Here is an 18,266-nt window from a genome sequence, read left to right as displayed (position 1 = left end):
TGACAACAAGTAAGGAGATTCATCGGTAATCAGAAAACCTCCCACAAAGAAAAGCCCGGACCTAGATGGCTTCACTAGCAAATTCTACCCAAAGTTTAAAGAAGAATTAACATCAATCTTTCACAAACTCTTCCAAAACATAGGAGACCATTTATTTTGAGGACTGGCCTCAAAATAAAGCCTAGGTGGCTAAGTCAGTTAAGGGTCCAACTTTTTTTTCTTTTCTTTTTTTTTTTTATGTTCAGTTAGCCAACATACAGTACACCCTTAGTTTTTGATGTAGTGTTCAATGATTCATTAGTTGCATATGACATTCAGCCCAGGTCATTATCTCAGAGTTGTGGGATCAAGCCCAGCATCAGGTTCTGCGCTCAGCATGGAGCCTGCTTGTCCCTCTCCCTCTGCTCCTCCACCCTCCTCTCCCCACCACCCTGCTTGTGCTCTCTCTGTCTCTATCTCTTAAAATAAATAAATAAATAAAATCTTAAGAAAAAAAAAAGAATGTGTGTTTAAGAAACCTCAGAGGAGGGCATCTGGGTAGGCTCAGTCTTAAGCATCTGCCTTCGGCTTAGGTCATGATCGCAGGGTCCTGGGATCGAGCCCCACGTCGGGCTCCCTGCTCAGCAGGAAGCCTGCTTCTCCCTCTCCACACCCCCCCCCCCCGCTTGTGTTCCCTCTCTTACTGTCTCTCTCTGTATCAAATAAATAAATAAAATCTTAAAAAAAAAAAAAAGTGTCTGCCTTTGACTCAGGTCATGATCTCAGGGTCCTGGAATCGAGGCCCAAGTAGGGCTCCTTGCTCAGCAGGGATTCTGTTCCCTCCCCCAAATTTGGGCTCTCTCTCTTGTTCTCTCTCTCAAATAAATAAATAAAATATTTAAAATAATAATACTACTTTAATATTATCTAATATCTGGCCCGTATTTATATTTTTCCCTTTCTACTCAAAATTTGTTAGCTTTTCTAAATCCAGAATTCACTCAAGGTTTGTGCGTTTAATTGGTTCTGATGGCTTGTTAGTTTTTTTCCATCTAAAACAAGTTCCACCAACTTTTTTGTTTTTCATGGCACAGTTTCAAAGAATAGAGGACTGCTGTCTTGTAAAATGCCCCACATTCTAGAGTCTTGGGATAAACATTTTTGACAAAAATACTTCATAGATGATGCATATTTCTCATTTCCTCATCTTGGGGGAAACATTGTGCTGTCCTGCTTTGGGAGCTATTAATTTGGGTCCTTTGGTTAACAAAGTACTACCATTTCTCTCCATTGTAAAGGCACATTTTCTCCTTTATACTTAATAAGGAATCTGTGGGGTAATGATTTGAGACTCGCTGAATATCTTATTCTCCAATCAACTTTCACCCAATGATTTTAAGCATGCATTAATGATTCTTTCCTGAATCAATTATGAAAATGGAGGATGCAAAATGGTGCTTTTCAACCTGTCATTCCTTACATATTAATTAGGTGGCATTCCTCTATAAAGAGATTTCCATTTTTTCTGTAAAGGGAAGCCTCCTTTTAATTATTTTTAAATATAAATATTATTTATTCAACCTTTCTGATAATAAAACTCTATGTTATATATAGAAAACTTTGAAAAACTAAGAAAAAGGCCAAAGAAAATTCTTTTCACTCCTAATCCCACCATTACTACTCACTGTTAACATTTGGATATATATCCTTCTCTTATTTTTCTATGTACATATATTATTTTATAAAATTGGAATTACATTCTACCTACTGGCTATCAATCTTGCTTTTTTACTTATGATTTTCACATATAGGTAAATCCTTTTATATAACAGAAAAAATTTTTTTTAAGATTTTATTTATTTAATTGACAGAGAGATACACAGCAAGAGAGGGAACACAAGCAGGGGGAGTGGGAGAGGGAGAAGCAGGCTTCCCGCTGAGCAGGGAGCCCGATGCGGGGCTTGATCCCAGGACCCTGGGATCATGACCTGAGCGGAAGGCAGATGCTTAACAACTGAGCCACCCAGGCGCCCCTATAGAACAGAAAATTTTATTAATTTCACAGTATGCTACCAAAAGGAAATATGATTTATTGAACATATCCACTATGATTGGAAATTTTCTTCATTTCCAATGTTTCATATTAAACATACTTTTTCAGTGAGTAAGCTTGTTAACTCTTGAAATGCCATTTTAATTATTTCCTATGAAAAATTATCAAAAGCCAAATTTCTGAGTTAAAGGCTAGGTAATTTTTTTCTACTCCCTGCTGAGCAGGGAGCCTGAGGCAGGGCTTGATCCCAGGACCCTGGGATCATGACCTGAGCTGCAACCGCTTAACTGACTGAGCCACCCAGGTGCCCCCAATGATTCAACACTTTGATACAACGCTTGGTGCTCATCACAGGTGTATTCGTTAATCCCCATCACCTATTTCACTCATCCCCTCCCCTTGGGTAATCATTTGTTTGTTCTCTATAATTAAGATTCTGTTTCTTGGTTTTTAAAAGTTCTAATATTACAAAATTTCTTTAAGGGATAATGCTTAATATTTTCAAACTTTGACAAGATAACTCAGACACACTGATACCAAAAAAATCTTTCTCCCCCATAATACAGAGATTCCAAATAAGAGATTCCGGTATCTCATACACCTATTTGGATTATTCTACTTGAGAATGAGTTGCTTACACAGAGTTTTACCAAAATTCATTAGAACTTTAATAAGCAGATTTTTTTTAGATACAAGAACCTAGACTAACTGGTCTTGTGGTTTCAATAGCAGTCAAGTCAAGTGCTGTTAGAATCTGTGGATATTTGGGGCACTGGGTGGCTCAGTCGGTTGGACGTCTCCCTTCAGCTCAGGTCATGATCCCAGCGTCCTGAGATCAAGCCCCATGCCGGGCTCTCTGCTCAGTGGGGAGTCGACTTCTCCAACTCCCTCTGTGCTCTCTCCCTGTGTTCTTTCTCTTTCTCTCTCTCTCTCTCTCTCTCAAATAAGTAAAATCTTTTTTTTTAAAGATTTTATTTATTTGACAGAGAGAGAGAGAGAGAGAGCACACAAGCAGGAGGAGTGGGAGAGGGAGAAGCAGGCTTCCCGCGGAGCAGGGAGCCTGATGTGGGGCTGATCCCAGGATCCTGGGATCATGACCTGAGCCGAAGGCAGACGCCTAACGACTGAGCCACCCAGGCGCCCCTAAAATCTTTTGAAAAAAAGAATCTGTGGATACTCTACAGAATGATCAAGCAAAATGAGGTTGTCTGTGCTAAGGGGTATTTGTACTAATCACTCTATTGTGTTTCTGGTGTAAGAACATAAATCCAAAGTCACCTTCTGATAGAAAGCCATGGACAGTGTTGAAATTAAAGGCACAATTTAAGAGCAGTGATTGTGTTTGATGGATGATGAGCCTAAGAAAATAGAAGCCAGCGTCCCTTGCACACACGGCAACTGGCCCTATGCTAAATGCTATGCTTGCATTGCATCATTTCAGCCTCAGGAAATACCTCTGGGTAAAGTACCATCCTTATTCCTGTTTCCAGATGGAAGGAAAAAAAAAAAGACCTGATGCTAACAGAAGTCACCAACAAAGATCTATGTGTGTTTTCTCTCTGGGAAGCACCTGGAGAGTGCAGATTTTGTGTTCTTTTTCTCTATCTCCCTTCAGGGCTAGCACAGTGCTCAGCTCATACCATTAAATGCTCGTGGAAGTTATGTAAATTTAGGTTTCTGAATTTGTTCTTCTCTCAGGTGAGCTGGGAGGAATATGCTTCAGCGAGAGTCCACATGGCTTACCTCACAGCGGACAGAGGGATCATGGATGAAGATGGTTACCTCTGGTGGACTGGTAGAGCTGATGATGTCCCAGATGTGTTGGGGTCAGAGGTGGTAAATGCTTGTGGTTACTGCTATTGAGCGTGGGGCTGTGGTGGTCTGGGGAGGGCTCTGGACCACCTCAGATACATAAGCATTATAGAAAATTTAGACAATGCAAATAAACAAAAATAAAAAAATAAGAGTCATTCACCATCTCATATTTTGGTGTATATTCTTCCAGTCTTCTTTCTTCGTATATAGAAACACTTTTTTAGTAGAAGTGAGTTCAAGGAGAAATGTTCTAGCATAACTTGTCTTTTTCATTCAGCAATATAAGAGAAATGTTTTTCTGTGCAATAATGCATACTTATATAATACCATTCTAAAATTGTTAATTAAGTAAAACATACGTTCAGTAAGTACACAAATCTTACATGAACAGCCCAATGAATGTTTACATGTTTATGCACCTGTAATCACATTTAGATTAGGACATAAGATATTCCCAGCACCCTAGTAGGCTCCCTCATGTCCTCATGCCTTGGTGAAAACTGAACTCCTCCTTTTATGAACTTAGAAGTAAATTTCTGTACCTAAAAGCAGTTTCAGGAATTGGGAAAAGTCAATTAAATCCTAAGAGCAATCAATTCTGAGTGGCAGGTGACTGCAAGCAGATTCCATGGGCCATCCCAATTCAGAACTGGCCAACCACAAAAGTCACAGGAATGTTAAATATGACAAGCAATTTGAACATCCCACTCTCTAAATCGCAAACCTGCTTTCCCAGTGTCTTGACACAACTTAAAAAACTCAACTAAATTTTGCTCCGGAAGTCTCTCCTCTGAGCATTCCCTACTGGAGTTAACTCTGAATGAAGCACTTCCTTTCTTTACCTCTAACTGGTCTCAAGTTTTACCTTTAGCCTCTCTTTCCATCAGTAACTATTATTCTGACTTCTAAAACCATAGATTAATTTTGCCTGCTCCCTTATACAAATGGAATCATCCCGTCTGTACTCTTTTGTGTCTGACTTCTTTCTCTCAAAATAATGCCTGTGAGATTTATCCACGTCATTGTCTGTATCTGTATCAATAGTTCATTCTTCTTCATTGCTATGTAGAATCCCATTGTATGAATACACCTAAAATTTACTTATCCACTCTACTTTTGGTGAGAGAATGGGATTGATTCCAATCTGGGATAACATGAATAAAGGTGCTTTGAATATTATTCTACATGTCTGTTGCTGAATATATGCAAAGATTTATGATTGATAGAGATCTAGGAGGGGAGATGCTGGATCATAAGGTATGCATATTTTCAGTTTGATTAAGATATTACCACAGTTTTCTAATTCCCAATTTATACTCCTACCACAGTGGAAGCTGAATAAAAGTTCCATTTGCATAATTATGCTAAGCGAAATAAGTCAGTCAGAGAGACAAATATCAGATGATTTCAATCATATGCGGAATTTAAGAAACAAAACAAATGAGCATAAGGAAAAAGAGAGAGAGAGAGAGGCAAACCAACAAAGAGACTTATAACTATAGAGAACACACTGATGGTTGCCAGAGGGGAGGTGGGTGGGGAGATGGGTGAAACAGGTGATGGGGATTAAGAAGCACATTTGTTGTGATGGGCACTGGATGTTGTTTGGTTTGTTGAATCACTAAATCCTACACCTGAAACTAATATTATACTGTATGTTAACTGGAATCTAAAGAAAAACTTTTTTAAAAAAAGTTCTATTTGGGCACGCCTGGGTGGCTCAGTTGTTAAGCGTCTGCCTTCGGCTCAGGTCATGGTCCCAGGGTCCTGGGATCGAGCCCCGCATCGGGCTCCCTTCTCTGCGGGAAGCCTGCTTCTCCCTCTCCCGCTCCCCCTGCTTGTGTTCCCTTTCTCGCTGTCTCTGTCAAAAAATAAATAAAATCTTTAAAAAAAAAAAAGTTCTATTTGCTCCATACCCTCAACAACACTTGTTATTATGAATCTTTTAAACTTTAGTCATCCTGGTAAGCGTGCAGTATTATTTCATAATAATTTTCATATAGTTTTAAGGGACATGTAGTAGTTCATTCTGTCAAGATGATAAAGTTTTTTACTTTACTAATCCCTTATTGTTGGAGGTATGTTTATTTTTTTTTCAATTTTTTACTTTATAAAACACTTGGATGATCATCCTTTAACATAAAATGTTTGTGTGCCAATATCAGAAATATAAAAGGAGTTATCACTGCAGATCTTACACATATTAAAAAGATAGAGGTGCCTGGGTGGCTCAGTTGATTAAGTGTTGGCCTTAGCCAGTTTTGGCTTAGGTCATGATCTCAGGGTCGTGGGATTGAGCCCCATGTTGGGCTCTGCACTCAGTGGGGAACCTGCTTGAGATTCTCTCTCCCCCTCTCCCCCTCTCCCAGTCTCTCACATTCTCTCTCTAAAATACATAAACAAATCTTAAAAAAAAAAAGATAACAAGAAAATACTATGAAGTTTTATGTCAACAAATTCAACAATGTAGATGAAATGGAAAGATGCCTCAAAAAATATAACATACCACACAAAATAAAACAAAAATCTGAATGATCCAGTATCTCTTTTAATAACTGAAATAATTATTAACAACCTTACCAGAAAGAAAGCCCCAGACCCAAGTGGTTTTACTGGTAAATCCTATCAAACATTTATGGAAGAAATAACATGAAACTTACAAAACCCCTTACAGACAGTAAAGGAGCAAGTAACATTGGGTATTATCAGGTTTTAAGTCTTTGCCAATGTGAAAAGTGAATAATCTTATTTGTCCTTTGATTGCTAGTAAGATTGAAGTTTTTCTTATGTTTACTGTCCTTTTTCCATTTTAAAATCTGAATGTTTATCTTTTTCTGACTCATTTTCTTAAAGATTGATTTCTTTATTAGAGAGAGAGAGCAAAAGAGAGAGTGCATGAGATCGAGGCGGGGGAGGGGAGGAAGTGGGGAAGGCAGAGGAAGAGACAGAATCTCAAGCAGACTCCCTGTTGCGTGTGGAGTCTGACACGGACACAGGGCTCAGTCCAACAACTATGAGATCATGACCTGAGCCAAAATTAAAGCGAGAGTTAGACACCTAGCTGACTGAGACTGCGCATAGGGTGGTGTGCTGATGATGAAATTAAAAGTCCCCAATTTGCAGTCCTTCCACCGACATGCTATGGCCTGTAATACCTGCTTGCCATTAGAGCACTTTTGAGTTAAGGTATTATGTCAAAGATCAAAACTGTGGGAGGAATGGATCACGAATCCAGTCCTTCCTCTATACTGGAAATCACTTACTAGATTTTCAGTAGCACCCTGAGGCACAAGGAGACAGGACAGTTGGGTTTTGATGGAAAAACGAGATAGGTCATGAAAAACCAAAATAGAAAAACCATAAAACTCCACAGTACAGGGACGCCTGGGTGGTTCAGTCGTTAAGTGTCTGCCTTCGGCTCAGGTCATGATCCCAGGGTCCTGGGATCGAGCCCCGCATCGGGCTCCCTGCTTGGCGGGAAGCCTGCTTCTCCCTCTCCCGCTACCCCTGCTTGCGTTCCCTCTCTCGCTGTGTCTCTCTGTGTCAAATAAATAAATAAAATCTTTAAAAAAACAAAAACAAAAACACTCCACAGTACAGAAGGAGGCCGTATTCAGCCAGATAAGTGGAGATAATGAAGCAAAACAAGCCCTTTTGGCAAAATATTTCATTACAGACCAGGGCCTACAGCATATTTGTTTGGGGCATAGTCTGTTAAGGGAACCAGAAAAGGAATAAGACCAAAAAATGTGTAGTATCATAATCCCTCTCAGAGAGACTGAGAGTGTGTGGCTGGAAGTAATTTGGTGTACTATGTACTAATCCCATAAAAGACACATGAATGAAAGGAGGTGGTTGCTAACCACCCACCTAAGGACAGGAGATCAGACCAACTGCAGAGTGTCCTTCCGACTGAGAGAGGCATGCACGTCTGGGGGCAGAGCTGCTGTGCTTGGAACTCTGGGGCTGAGGCTGCGCACTGTCACCTGTATCTTTCTTTTTCATCCTTCCCCCATGCAGCAAACAGCCTTTCCTCCAAACAGGTATTGAACAGGTGTATAAAGAATATTGGTTAAATATCGGTTATAAAGAATATTGGGCTACCAGAGGGGCTGCACGTCTCAGTCTCACCCTGGCTGCAGGGAGGTGGAGAGAAGACAAGTGGAGAGACACCAGGCTTTTCATGGCACTCACTTGAATCCGCAAGCTCTCCAGCTTGCCCCCTCCTCCCTTCCTTACAAAACAAAGAGAAAAAGAAGAAAAGGGTGAAAGTCAGAGGATGTATTTGGTTAAAAAACAAACACCAAAACTCCTTTCCCCTGCCTACAAAGTAAAGGTGATAGAGCTCCAACATCTCTTATCCACCATTCCAAAATCCGAAAAGCTCTGAAAAATAAAAGTGCTTTTCATATCTCATTTGGCTGCATAACCTGACCTATCAGGAAGTGAAACTCCTCCCCATAGTATTTATTTATCCTAATCAGTAGGAATATTCATATATTTCAATGCAGAAATATTTATTAGTATGATTTCAAGATGCAGCTCCAGATCCTGCTAGGGGAGTAGCATGGTTCTATACACCGTATCACCTTTATAAAAACTGAAAAACAATGAATTCTAAGACACGTTAGCCACATGGGTTTCAGGCAAGAAATAATATTCAAAGATATTTCATAAGCTGCAAATGAGAAAATGTTCACAAAGCACCCAAAACAGTGCCTGACATCCAAAAAACAGGAATTCCATTTTCTTCTGTCCATGTTTTGCTTGTGTGAATAAGGAGCCCTTCTTCAGAAATTAGCTCCAGGGGCGCCTGGGTGGCTCAGTTGGTTAAGCGACTGCCTTCGGCTCAGGTCATGATCCTGGAGTCCCGGGATCGAGTCCCGCATCGGGCTCCCTGCTCGGCGGGGAGTCTGCTTCTCCCTCTCCCACTCCCCCCTCTTGTGCTCTCTCTCTCTCACTCTCTCTCTCAAATAAAAAAAAAAAAAAAGAAGAAATTAGCTCCAGGCTGGCTAATGGGGGTCAGATATTACAAATGAGGTTCGGAGTGAAAATATTTGCAACTTATCTAACAGACATAGAGCTAATATCCCTAATATATCCAGGCTTCTTAAAGAAGAAAAAGACCAAACTTGGTAGGAAAATAGGCAAAATACATGAATAGATAGTTTAAAGGAAAATAGAAACAAATGCTCCCCAAACATTAAAAAACAATTGTAATGTTAAATTTGATTTGGAAATTGTTTTTCCCAGTTCTATGTACTAAAAAGTTCCTCCAAACAATGGCATCTAATAATAATGAATCAACATTGAGCGTACATCATGACTTCTAAATATCATTTCCTATTCAAAGGAGATCCTATGAGACACTGATGTTTCCAAGTATAGAGCAGAGCGAATACCAGGTAAGCCTAGGACCTCTCGTTAGATGAGAAAGTAAAGAAGTAATGAAATAATGATGGGGGCATGTCAAAGGAATACCAAAGTCCTTTCAAAGGGCTCTCATTGACCAAATTTGAGAAAATTTAGACATCAAAAAGAATAATCATTGCAACTGGTTAGAACATTGACGTTTTAAAATCCTATGACTCAATAGTGATACTGAGGTTAGGAGGAGGAAGTAAAGTTCTTTTTAGAGAAAATGGCAGTTAGTAAATGTAGAAAAATGACAGAATTTGAAAATCAACATTTTGTAACCTCCAATGCAGTAATTGATTCAGATAAGGATCATTATTGGACGCTCTATCTTCTAAATGAAAGTTTTTAGGAAATAGGATATTCACACAGAGCCAAGTATTATCCCACAAATTACATGCTTACCTCAATGTACCTTCAATTGAGAAATGTGTCTGACACCATCTAAACCAAGTAAGCCCATTTCACATCATTAACAGTGGAACAATCTGACACATAGGCCTAGTGACATGATGCAATGTATTGTATGTGGATTGCCTATGAAATGTTCTCGTCAAAAATATTGATCCTGAATCCGATCTACTCCAATCTAAACCTAATCTCCAATTCACATTAACAAGTTAAATGATACCATGAGTGTCTCAGTCCATTTGGGAAGCCATAACAAAATACCACACACTGGGGTGGGCTTATAAACAACAGAAATTTATTTCTCATAGTTCTGGAAGCCGGAGGTTTGGGATCAAGGTGCCAGCATGGTTGGATGTGGGTCCTCTTCTTGTATCCTCACACAGTGGAAAAGGCAAGAAAGCTCTCGGGCCTCTGTCGTAAGGGTGCTAATCCCATACATGAGGGCAAAGCCTCATTAAGGTAAACTATTAGCCTCAAAACTAGTAGGCTCCATTAAACTATTAGGTGATCCCTAATAACCTCCCAAAGTTCCCACCTCCTAATACCGTCACCTCAGGGGTTAGGATTTCAACATATAAATTTGGGGTAGGGGACGCAAATATTCAGACCACAACAATGAGGAAACAATCACACATATGCGGTATGTGAAATATTCAACAAGACAACTCCCCTGGATTCAAAGGCAATGTCATGGGAATAAAAGCAGAAGAATTCCTCCAGGTTAGAAAAGACCAACCAGACATTAAGAACAAGATGCATTACATGGATCCTGTTTGGATCCTGGATCTTCAAAAAAAAAAAAAAGACTCTAAAAGACATTTTGAGATAAAGAATTTTCAGTTGTGGAAGGGATATAAATGATATCAAGGAACTATGATTGTCTTAGGTGTGAAAATAGTATTATTGTTATACAGAAGAATGTCCTTATGTCTTAAGGATGAATGCAGAAGACTTTAAATGTGAAGAGAATAATGTCTGCAACTTACTTTCAAATAAATGGTTTAGAAAAAAATGTGTGTGTATATATATATACAAACATATGTATATATTCATATGTGTATGTAGTATGTATATGTAAATAATGAGAGAAATAATGCAAATAAGGTAACAAGTTAAAGCATGCCAAAATGATTCTGATTCTAAAGATCCCCAAAACATACTTTGAAAACCATTAAGCTAGGCAATATTCAAACCAGATTTTCCAAATTAGTATTTGATGGTGGCTGGGGGAATTCCTAGAAACCAAAGGATAATCTGAGACACATCTCTCCGTATGTGTCTCTCCTAGTGCCTCAACTCAAACAATATCTGGGGTTTCTTAAAGCAGCTTCATGAATGGACTTGTTTCCATTTGTCCTCTTGTCCGGCACATTGTGAAAGCTTTTATAATCTTAGATCCTGCTTTATTTCTCCTGCTTTTTGTTTTTAATCTTACAATAAAAAAGACTTCCCTCATGTTGTATACGAATACAGAGAAAGTCTGATCTGCCTCAGAAACATCTGTCTCAGGAAAGTCAGTTATTCTTGACTGCAATTGAGGTGTGGGAGCAGGTGACTTTTTCCTTTGATTTCACAGCCTCTCAAGGTAAATAGATTATTATTTCCTTCTCTTCTGTAAGCTTAAGGGTCTGGAACTCTATGGTGCCTTCTGCTTCCAAAGGTCTATCCTTCAACACCAACGGATCCAAGAGAAAACTGTACAATGAGAGAGCGTGAACAACTTCCTGAAACATGAAATTAAAATGCACACATTTTTACACAATATTTTAGAAGAGTAGGATGGTATAGTGGAAAAGATCAGAATCTATGTTTATGGCCCAGAGGAGGGAAGGATGGAGGCAGGGAGACTGAGAAGGAGGTCCCTTCCCCCATTCTTATACAATAGCAAGAGGGACAGAAAGAAAATGGCAAATCTAAGTGGCATAGGAGTGGTATATTCTTTTGAAATGTATTTGCTGCATTCCCACAAAATACAAGGTAATTTTACCTATTGCTTATTTTTTTTAAGATTTCATCTATTTATTTGAGAGAGAGTGCAAAGCAGGGGGAGGGGCAGAGGGAGAGGAAGAAGCAGACTCCCCACTGAGCAGGAGCTAGATCCCAGGACCCCAAGATCATGATCTGAGCCTAAGGCAGAGGATTAACCAGCTGAGCCACCCAGGCACCCCTCTCACTTTATTTGTATACAGTTTTTTTTGAGATAGGAACTATTAGTGTCCTGACTTCATTAACAGGCTCGGGGAGGTTAAATGGTTTTCCCTGATAAGCTGCTGAATCAGAATCAAACTCAAACCTCTGACTTCAAGTCCCATAAGTTTTCTTCTTTTTTTTTTTTTTTTAAAGATTTTATTTATTTACTTGAGAGAGAGAGAGAATGAGAGAGAGCACATGAGAGGGGGGAGGGTCAGAGGGAGAAGCAGACTCCCTGCCGAGCAGGGAGCCCGATGCAGGACTCGATCCAGGGACTCCAGGATCATGACCTGAGCTGAAGGCAGTCGCCCAACCAACTGAGCCACCCAGGCGCCCCTAAGTTTTCTTCTTCTTAATGATTCCTAGAGAGAGGAGTTTAAGAAAAAGAAACCTCAATGCTTTCCAACCCAAGAAACCTTAAGAATGATGGTAACCAGTAAGAGAAAAGAAGTAGGCGCAAAGGGCAAAGGCCATAGTATACGATGATCACAATAACAATGGATATTTATCTAGTGCTTCTTCTCCTTTCTCCCTATAACAGATTGATAAACAATATAAATTGTGTAAAGGGGCATGAGACATATAGAAGCCACAAGTCTTGCTTATAAGGAAATGATTGTTTTGTGAATATTTCATAAGAATTGATTGTGAAAATGATGTCATCCAATGATGTCAGCAAATGGCAGACAAGAATTATTTATTCAACAAATGTTTGGTTAAGTACCTTGGAACAGATACTGTTCTAAGCCCTGGGCATACAATAGTGAACAAATCATATAAAGGCTCTACCTTCATAGATCTCATATAATAGTGAGGACATAGGCATGAAACAAGCAAATGAATCGGCAATAGCTCAAATACCAACAAATGTTAGAAAGGAAATAAAGCAGGATGAGGGGTGATCATGTGACACTCTAAAACTATGACATTTGAGTTGATACCTGATGAACAAGAATCAGTTATATTGGGGCGCCTGGGTGGCTCAGTCGTTAAGCGTCTGCCTTTGGCTCAGGTCATGATCCTGGGGTCCTGGGATCGAGCCCCACATCGGGCTCCCTGCTCAGCGGGGAGCCTGCTTCTCCCTCTCCCACTCCCCCTGCTTGTGTTCCTTCTCTTGTTGTGTCTTTCTCTGTCAAATAAAGAAATACAAAATAAGATAAAATAAAATAAAAAAGAATCAGTTATATGAAAATTTGAGTTGATGGATTCCAGGCTAGGGAACAGTGTATGCAAAGGCCCTGAAGTAGGAACAACTTTGGCATGTTCAATGAACAAAAAAGATGGCTGGAGCATGGTGGGCAAGGAAGAGAAACGTGGTGGCAGGTGAAGCTGGAAAGGTGAGCAAAAGAAAGCCTATGAAGAGCGGTGGTTCTCAATCCTCTCTGCTCATTAGACTCACTAGAGGTGCTTTCTAAAAATACAGATGACTGAGTCCCCTCTCTCAGAGAAACCGATTTAATTGTTCTGACGTGGGACTCAGACATAGGTGCTTTGAAAAACACCCTGGAGATTCTGATAGATATCCAAGGTTCAGACTTTAAAATACTAAGACTTCCAGAGAGTCTGGAGTAAGGACAATACGTGGGTAAGATTGTGGGTGGACACAAAAAAATTAGTAAAATTTAAATAGACTAAGTTGAAGAACCATTTCGAAAGAACTGCTCTTTCAAGAACATCCTCCACAGACAAATGCGAGCAATCTTCATTGCCTGACCTCCTGTGAACATGAAAGCATCTTCTGCCAAGAAAACTTAGCCCAAGAGGCACCAACTCATAAAATATCAAGACATTCCAACTTGCAAGCTAGCTAACATGTAATGAATCTGAATGTGTGTTAGACCCCGTGTGCTTGGCACCTCTGCACAGAATTTCATTTTATCTTCACAGTAATTTCATCTTATCTGTTAAGTGTTTTAGGGAGGAAAATACTAATCCTGGAGAAACTAAATATTGTACATAACACCACACAGCCACCAAGCGGCACAGATGAAATTTGAACTCCGTTCTCTCTGGTTCCAAATCTGGTTCCAAAAAGTCTATGATTGTCACCACTCTCCTGTATGTGAATTCTAGTTTGCTAAGGTTACAAAATGGGCAGTTTTTATTTTTTTAAGTACTGCTCCTCTAGGAAAGTTCTTTTGGGTTATGTTATGAAAGACTTCCAGAAATAGAATGAATCTAACATATTCTGGTAAAAGGACAACTACAGTAGCCATTACCCAGGTAACCCCCCCCCCCCCCCAAGTAATGCAAGAATATGCACTCTGGCCAAGTGACAAGTTCTGGCCAATGAATGGAAATGATGTCTATCATATCTAAGCTAGAACATATAATTGCTCACTCTTCCACACCTACTGGTAACCCTTCAAATAATGGTTGTTCCATCAACCAGGTCACAGAAGACCCATGATAGGCAAGTAGCAAGAGCAAAAAATAAGCAAACCTTTGTTGTTCTATACACCACAGAGATCTGGGTGATTATTTGATATACAGCATAGCATAGTTTATCCTGGTACAAACTGGATCCTCTCTGAGTTTTATCAGGGAGGATAAATTACTGGTTTTACTAGGGAGGACAATTCACTAGTTCTACTTCTGTAAGATACAAGCCTACAAATAGCATGTGTAAGTGTATATATGTATGTGTATATGTGTGTGTATATATGTTGCTAATAAGTATATTCAAAATTAAAAACTCCACGTGCATTAATGGAAAACATTCCTCTAAATATTTTTTCAGTACCATCAGTTATTCAACCTGACAAGGCAGTTGATAAATGGAAGACCAAATAACAGACACATTCAGATCACAAACACTTCCTTGGAAGGAAAATGTGTATGTGAGCAAGAAAGGGCAAGAAGAAGGTCTCCTGAGAAAGAGCCTACCCATATTAATGTTTCTGTAGGAGAAATACATGAATTCAGTCAACAAATCCTGGGAAAGCTACTATGTGCCAGGCATTATCCAAAGTGCTAGAGATAGAATCGTGAACAGAACAGACAAAAATCCCTCCTCTCATGAAGCTTCTATTCCAACGGAATAAGGGAAGATAATGACATTGCTCCAAAGGCACTTAATTGTGCTGCTATATTCTCTTCTTATTTCTCATGATCTGAGCATCCATCTGAATAAATGAGAAACGTGGTAAACCCAAAACCTTCCTCTTGTGTCAACATTTAGGGTAAAGTGTGAAGCAATATGTGTGATAATCTAACCTACACTGTCTGGGGCCCTGAAATGCAGGTCACTAATTGGGCTTAAACTCTTAAATACTGATTTTCATTTCCTTTCATAGGAAACAATAGCTCTTTCTTCTTCTGGATGCACCTGGTGCCCTGCCCACTGGACTAGAGAAAGAAATGGAGTCAATGTTTTGATCATTACATCTGGCATCTAAGGTTCCCTTCATCCCCTTGGGAACCCCAAAAGAAATGACTCTCCCAAGGGCAATTATCCACCCAGGCCAGAGGCTCCAGGGGTAGAGTTTAAAGTCAATGGTAACACCATTTTTGACTCTAACTGGTATGTTTGCATGGAAAATACTGCAACTCAAGGTCAGCTATGGTTTAATGTATGTGCCATTTCATCCAAGGGTGACAAAGACAGTAACAATCCCACCTCATTTTTTTTATTCTAATACAGACTTCACACGGGAAGTTCGTGAGAGTTTCTCCCATCTAACCCTCCCTGTTCTTCAAGTGTCACTTGAGTAATTTCCAACTGTGATGCACATTCCCTCCAACGTGAGACATGCCACTCTGAAAAAGCTTTGCTGGCACTGAAACACAAAACCACTAAATACAAAGAACTTGACTGTTGATCAGGAAGCCTTCCAGGGACAGCTGGGCGGCTCAGTCGATTAAGCCTCTGCCTTTGGCTCAGGTCATGGTCCCAGGGTCCTGGGATTGAGTCCCACATTGGGATCCTTGCTCAGCGGGGGCCTGTTTCTCCCTCTGCCTCTCTGTCTCTCTCTCTCTCATACATACATACAAATAAATAAAATCCTAAAAAGAAAAAGAAATTCTCCCAAGGAAACTTTTTTAAAGTTTTCATTTACAATTAGTCCACATACACTATGATATTCATTTCAGGTGTACAATCTAGCGCTTCAACACTTCCAGGTAACACCTGGTGCTCATCACAAGTGCATGACCTAATCCCTGTCACCTATTCAACCCATTCCCCCAAACACCTCCCCTCGGTAACAGGTTGTTCTCTATACTTAAGAGTGTTTCTTGCTTTGACTCTTTTTTCTTCTCTTTGCTCATTTGTTTTTTTTTTCTTTATAAACTCCACAGATGAGTAAAATCATACAGTATTTATCTTCCTCTGATTTCTTTTGCTCATCAAAGCAAATCTTGATCAGAAGGAGTAAGGGTGTTACACAAATACAATGAATCATGAAACACTACATCAAAAACTAACGTACTGTATGGCGACTCACATAACATAATAAAATTTTTAAAAAAGCGTCATTTTGAAAACTCATAACGGGAAATGTCACGAAACACAGGCAGGAGGTTTGGGCAGGGGGAGCCCTCACACACTACCACTCCAAATCAAGTGGGGACCCAACAGGAAGACATGGACTTGACCTCGCACATGGATACTCCACTATTCCAGCTAGCAGAACTCGATTCTCATCTCTATATCCCCCCCTCACCTCCTCCAACAGGACTCACCCATGAGAAGCTACAACACTTGGAACTACCAGATGCCGCCAATGGACCTTTGGTTCTTAACAGCCTTCCAAATTGCCCCCTTTCCTCCTGAAAACAGTGAGCCTCTCTGATAGTCCCCAGTGTGCCTGAGGTTTCATCACAGCTTCTCTGTCCTACATGCAAGTCTCTTTCCTCCCAAAGAAACCCGACAGTGGCTGATAATTCCCTGAGAGTTTCTACCTTTAAGGTTACAAACTGGACAGTACTTTGTTTTTCCCTGGGGCTCTGGTCGGTTCCAGCAGAAATCAGAAAGTGGGATCCCAGCTCATTCTTCTAGAAGGTCCTGAGAGTCAGCAGTGAGTGTGTTCACCTCCCAACTAGATGCTGCTCCCCTTCCTCTTAATTGGAGTCAGGATTTCTCCCCAGAAACAAGCCTGCACCTGTCACAAAACCACCACAGCATCTCTGACGTGGCGTCGCGGGACCCCTCAATCCACGGACCCCTGAGTAAACTACCTCTTGTTCAAATACCCTCAGGGAACATAAGGACCAAACCAGGGGAAGAGCCCCCAAAATGCAAGCGACTGTGCTGCTCACCTGCCAGCAGGTCCTGGGAAGCCGCCCGGAGCCCCCTCCTCAGCACTCAGCCAACAAGGCTGCTTCTCCGTCGCTCCTCAGGAGGCACCAAGTTGCTGCAAAGGCCCCAGGTTCTCCCCAGGGCGGCGGCAGAACTTGCTGGTAAACGCAGCTCTGGCTCTCGGAGGGCTAGTGGGTCCTCAGGGGGCAGCAGGAACCTCTCCCGCCCTGAGCCACGCTGGCTCAGATAACGCCATGACGTCTTCTGACAGCAGGCAGTTGCTGCGCGCGCAGGGAAACCGCCCCCTCCCGGTTGGAGGTGCGCGCGCCCCCTGCCGGCCGCCCTGGGAATCCCTACAATGCTCAAAGCCATGGCTGCTCAGCAGCAGGCACTAATAAGGGTGCTCGGTCCCGCCAAGCCTGTTCTCCAGACCGGGACAGGTCTTTGTGACGGTGCCTCAGACACAAAGAGATCTTTTCCTTCTCCTTTCTGTGTCACTGAAGAATGGAACCGATTTTGTCAATGTCACTAGGGAACTGCTAGGGCTGGCACCACTCCCCTCCAAAATACAGACTGCAAATTGACCTAATGCAAACTCACATGATTGGGTTTACCCACCAAAAGGTTCCTAGTACATAAAACACTGACACCCACTACACTATTGTAATTTTGCTTTCAATCTTCTCCCTCTTAAGAACAGAATAATTTCCGGTCAGGTCAGGATATCGAACTTCCATTTATACAAGACATCATCTAGCACCATGATCTTGATCGTGACAGCGTATTTTCGACTTTGCCAATCAAGTGTTTGGGGACACATAGGTGACAGGGTCCAAATGCAAACCTAGAGGGAGCTACACATGCGTTCTGAATGACTGCATGTCTCCTGAGGTAATGTTTTCAATGAAAAGTGATTTAGACATGGAAGACGGGTGAAATCGTTTCCATCAGTCTGGTCAGGAACCAATTTTACCTTCAAATACTAATTGCCATCTGCTCACAACTAGAAGCTTGGTGAAGTATGACGTTTCTGCTTGGATGTAAGAGAATGCTTGGGGTTTGTTTCTTTGGTTTTGTTTAAGATTTTTTTTGACTTGTTCCCTCTCTCCCTCTGAATGAGAGACAGTGAGAGAGGGAACACAGGCAGGGGGAGTGGGAGAGGGA

General features: G+C 40.9%; 1 protein-coding gene across 2 annotated transcripts in view; it reads right to left on the bottom strand.

Annotated features, from left to right (window-relative positions):
* Nucleotides 1-17,401, bottom strand: part of LOC118527385 (acyl-coenzyme A synthetase ACSM1, mitochondrial-like) — a 28,992-nt gene extending 11,591 nt beyond the window's left edge. The window contains exons 1-3 of one of the 2 annotated variants that reach the window (XM_078062113.1): nucleotides 17,123-17,401; nucleotides 12,805-12,992; nucleotides 3,776-3,934 (exon numbers count right to left, since the gene is read on the bottom strand). In XM_078062113.1, the coding sequence (XP_077918239.1) occupies nucleotides 3,776-3,798 (23 nt within the window). In that variant the 5' untranslated portion in view covers nucleotides 3,799-3,934; nucleotides 12,805-12,992; nucleotides 17,123-17,401. The remainder of the gene's footprint in view (nucleotides 1-3,775; nucleotides 3,935-12,804; nucleotides 12,993-17,122) is intronic. The other variant, XM_078062112.1, reaches the window with a different exon arrangement.
* Between the last annotated feature and the right edge of the window lie 865 nt (nucleotides 17,402-18,266).

Source organism: Halichoerus grypus, chromosome 1 (genome assembly GCF_964656455.1).
Source record: "Halichoerus grypus chromosome 1, mHalGry1.hap1.1, whole genome shotgun sequence".
Taxonomy (NCBI): domain Eukaryota; kingdom Metazoa; phylum Chordata; class Mammalia; order Carnivora; family Phocidae; genus Halichoerus; species Halichoerus grypus.
The sequence above is the reverse complement of the archived record's forward strand: the minus strand, read 5'-3'. Positions and strand labels throughout refer to the sequence as shown.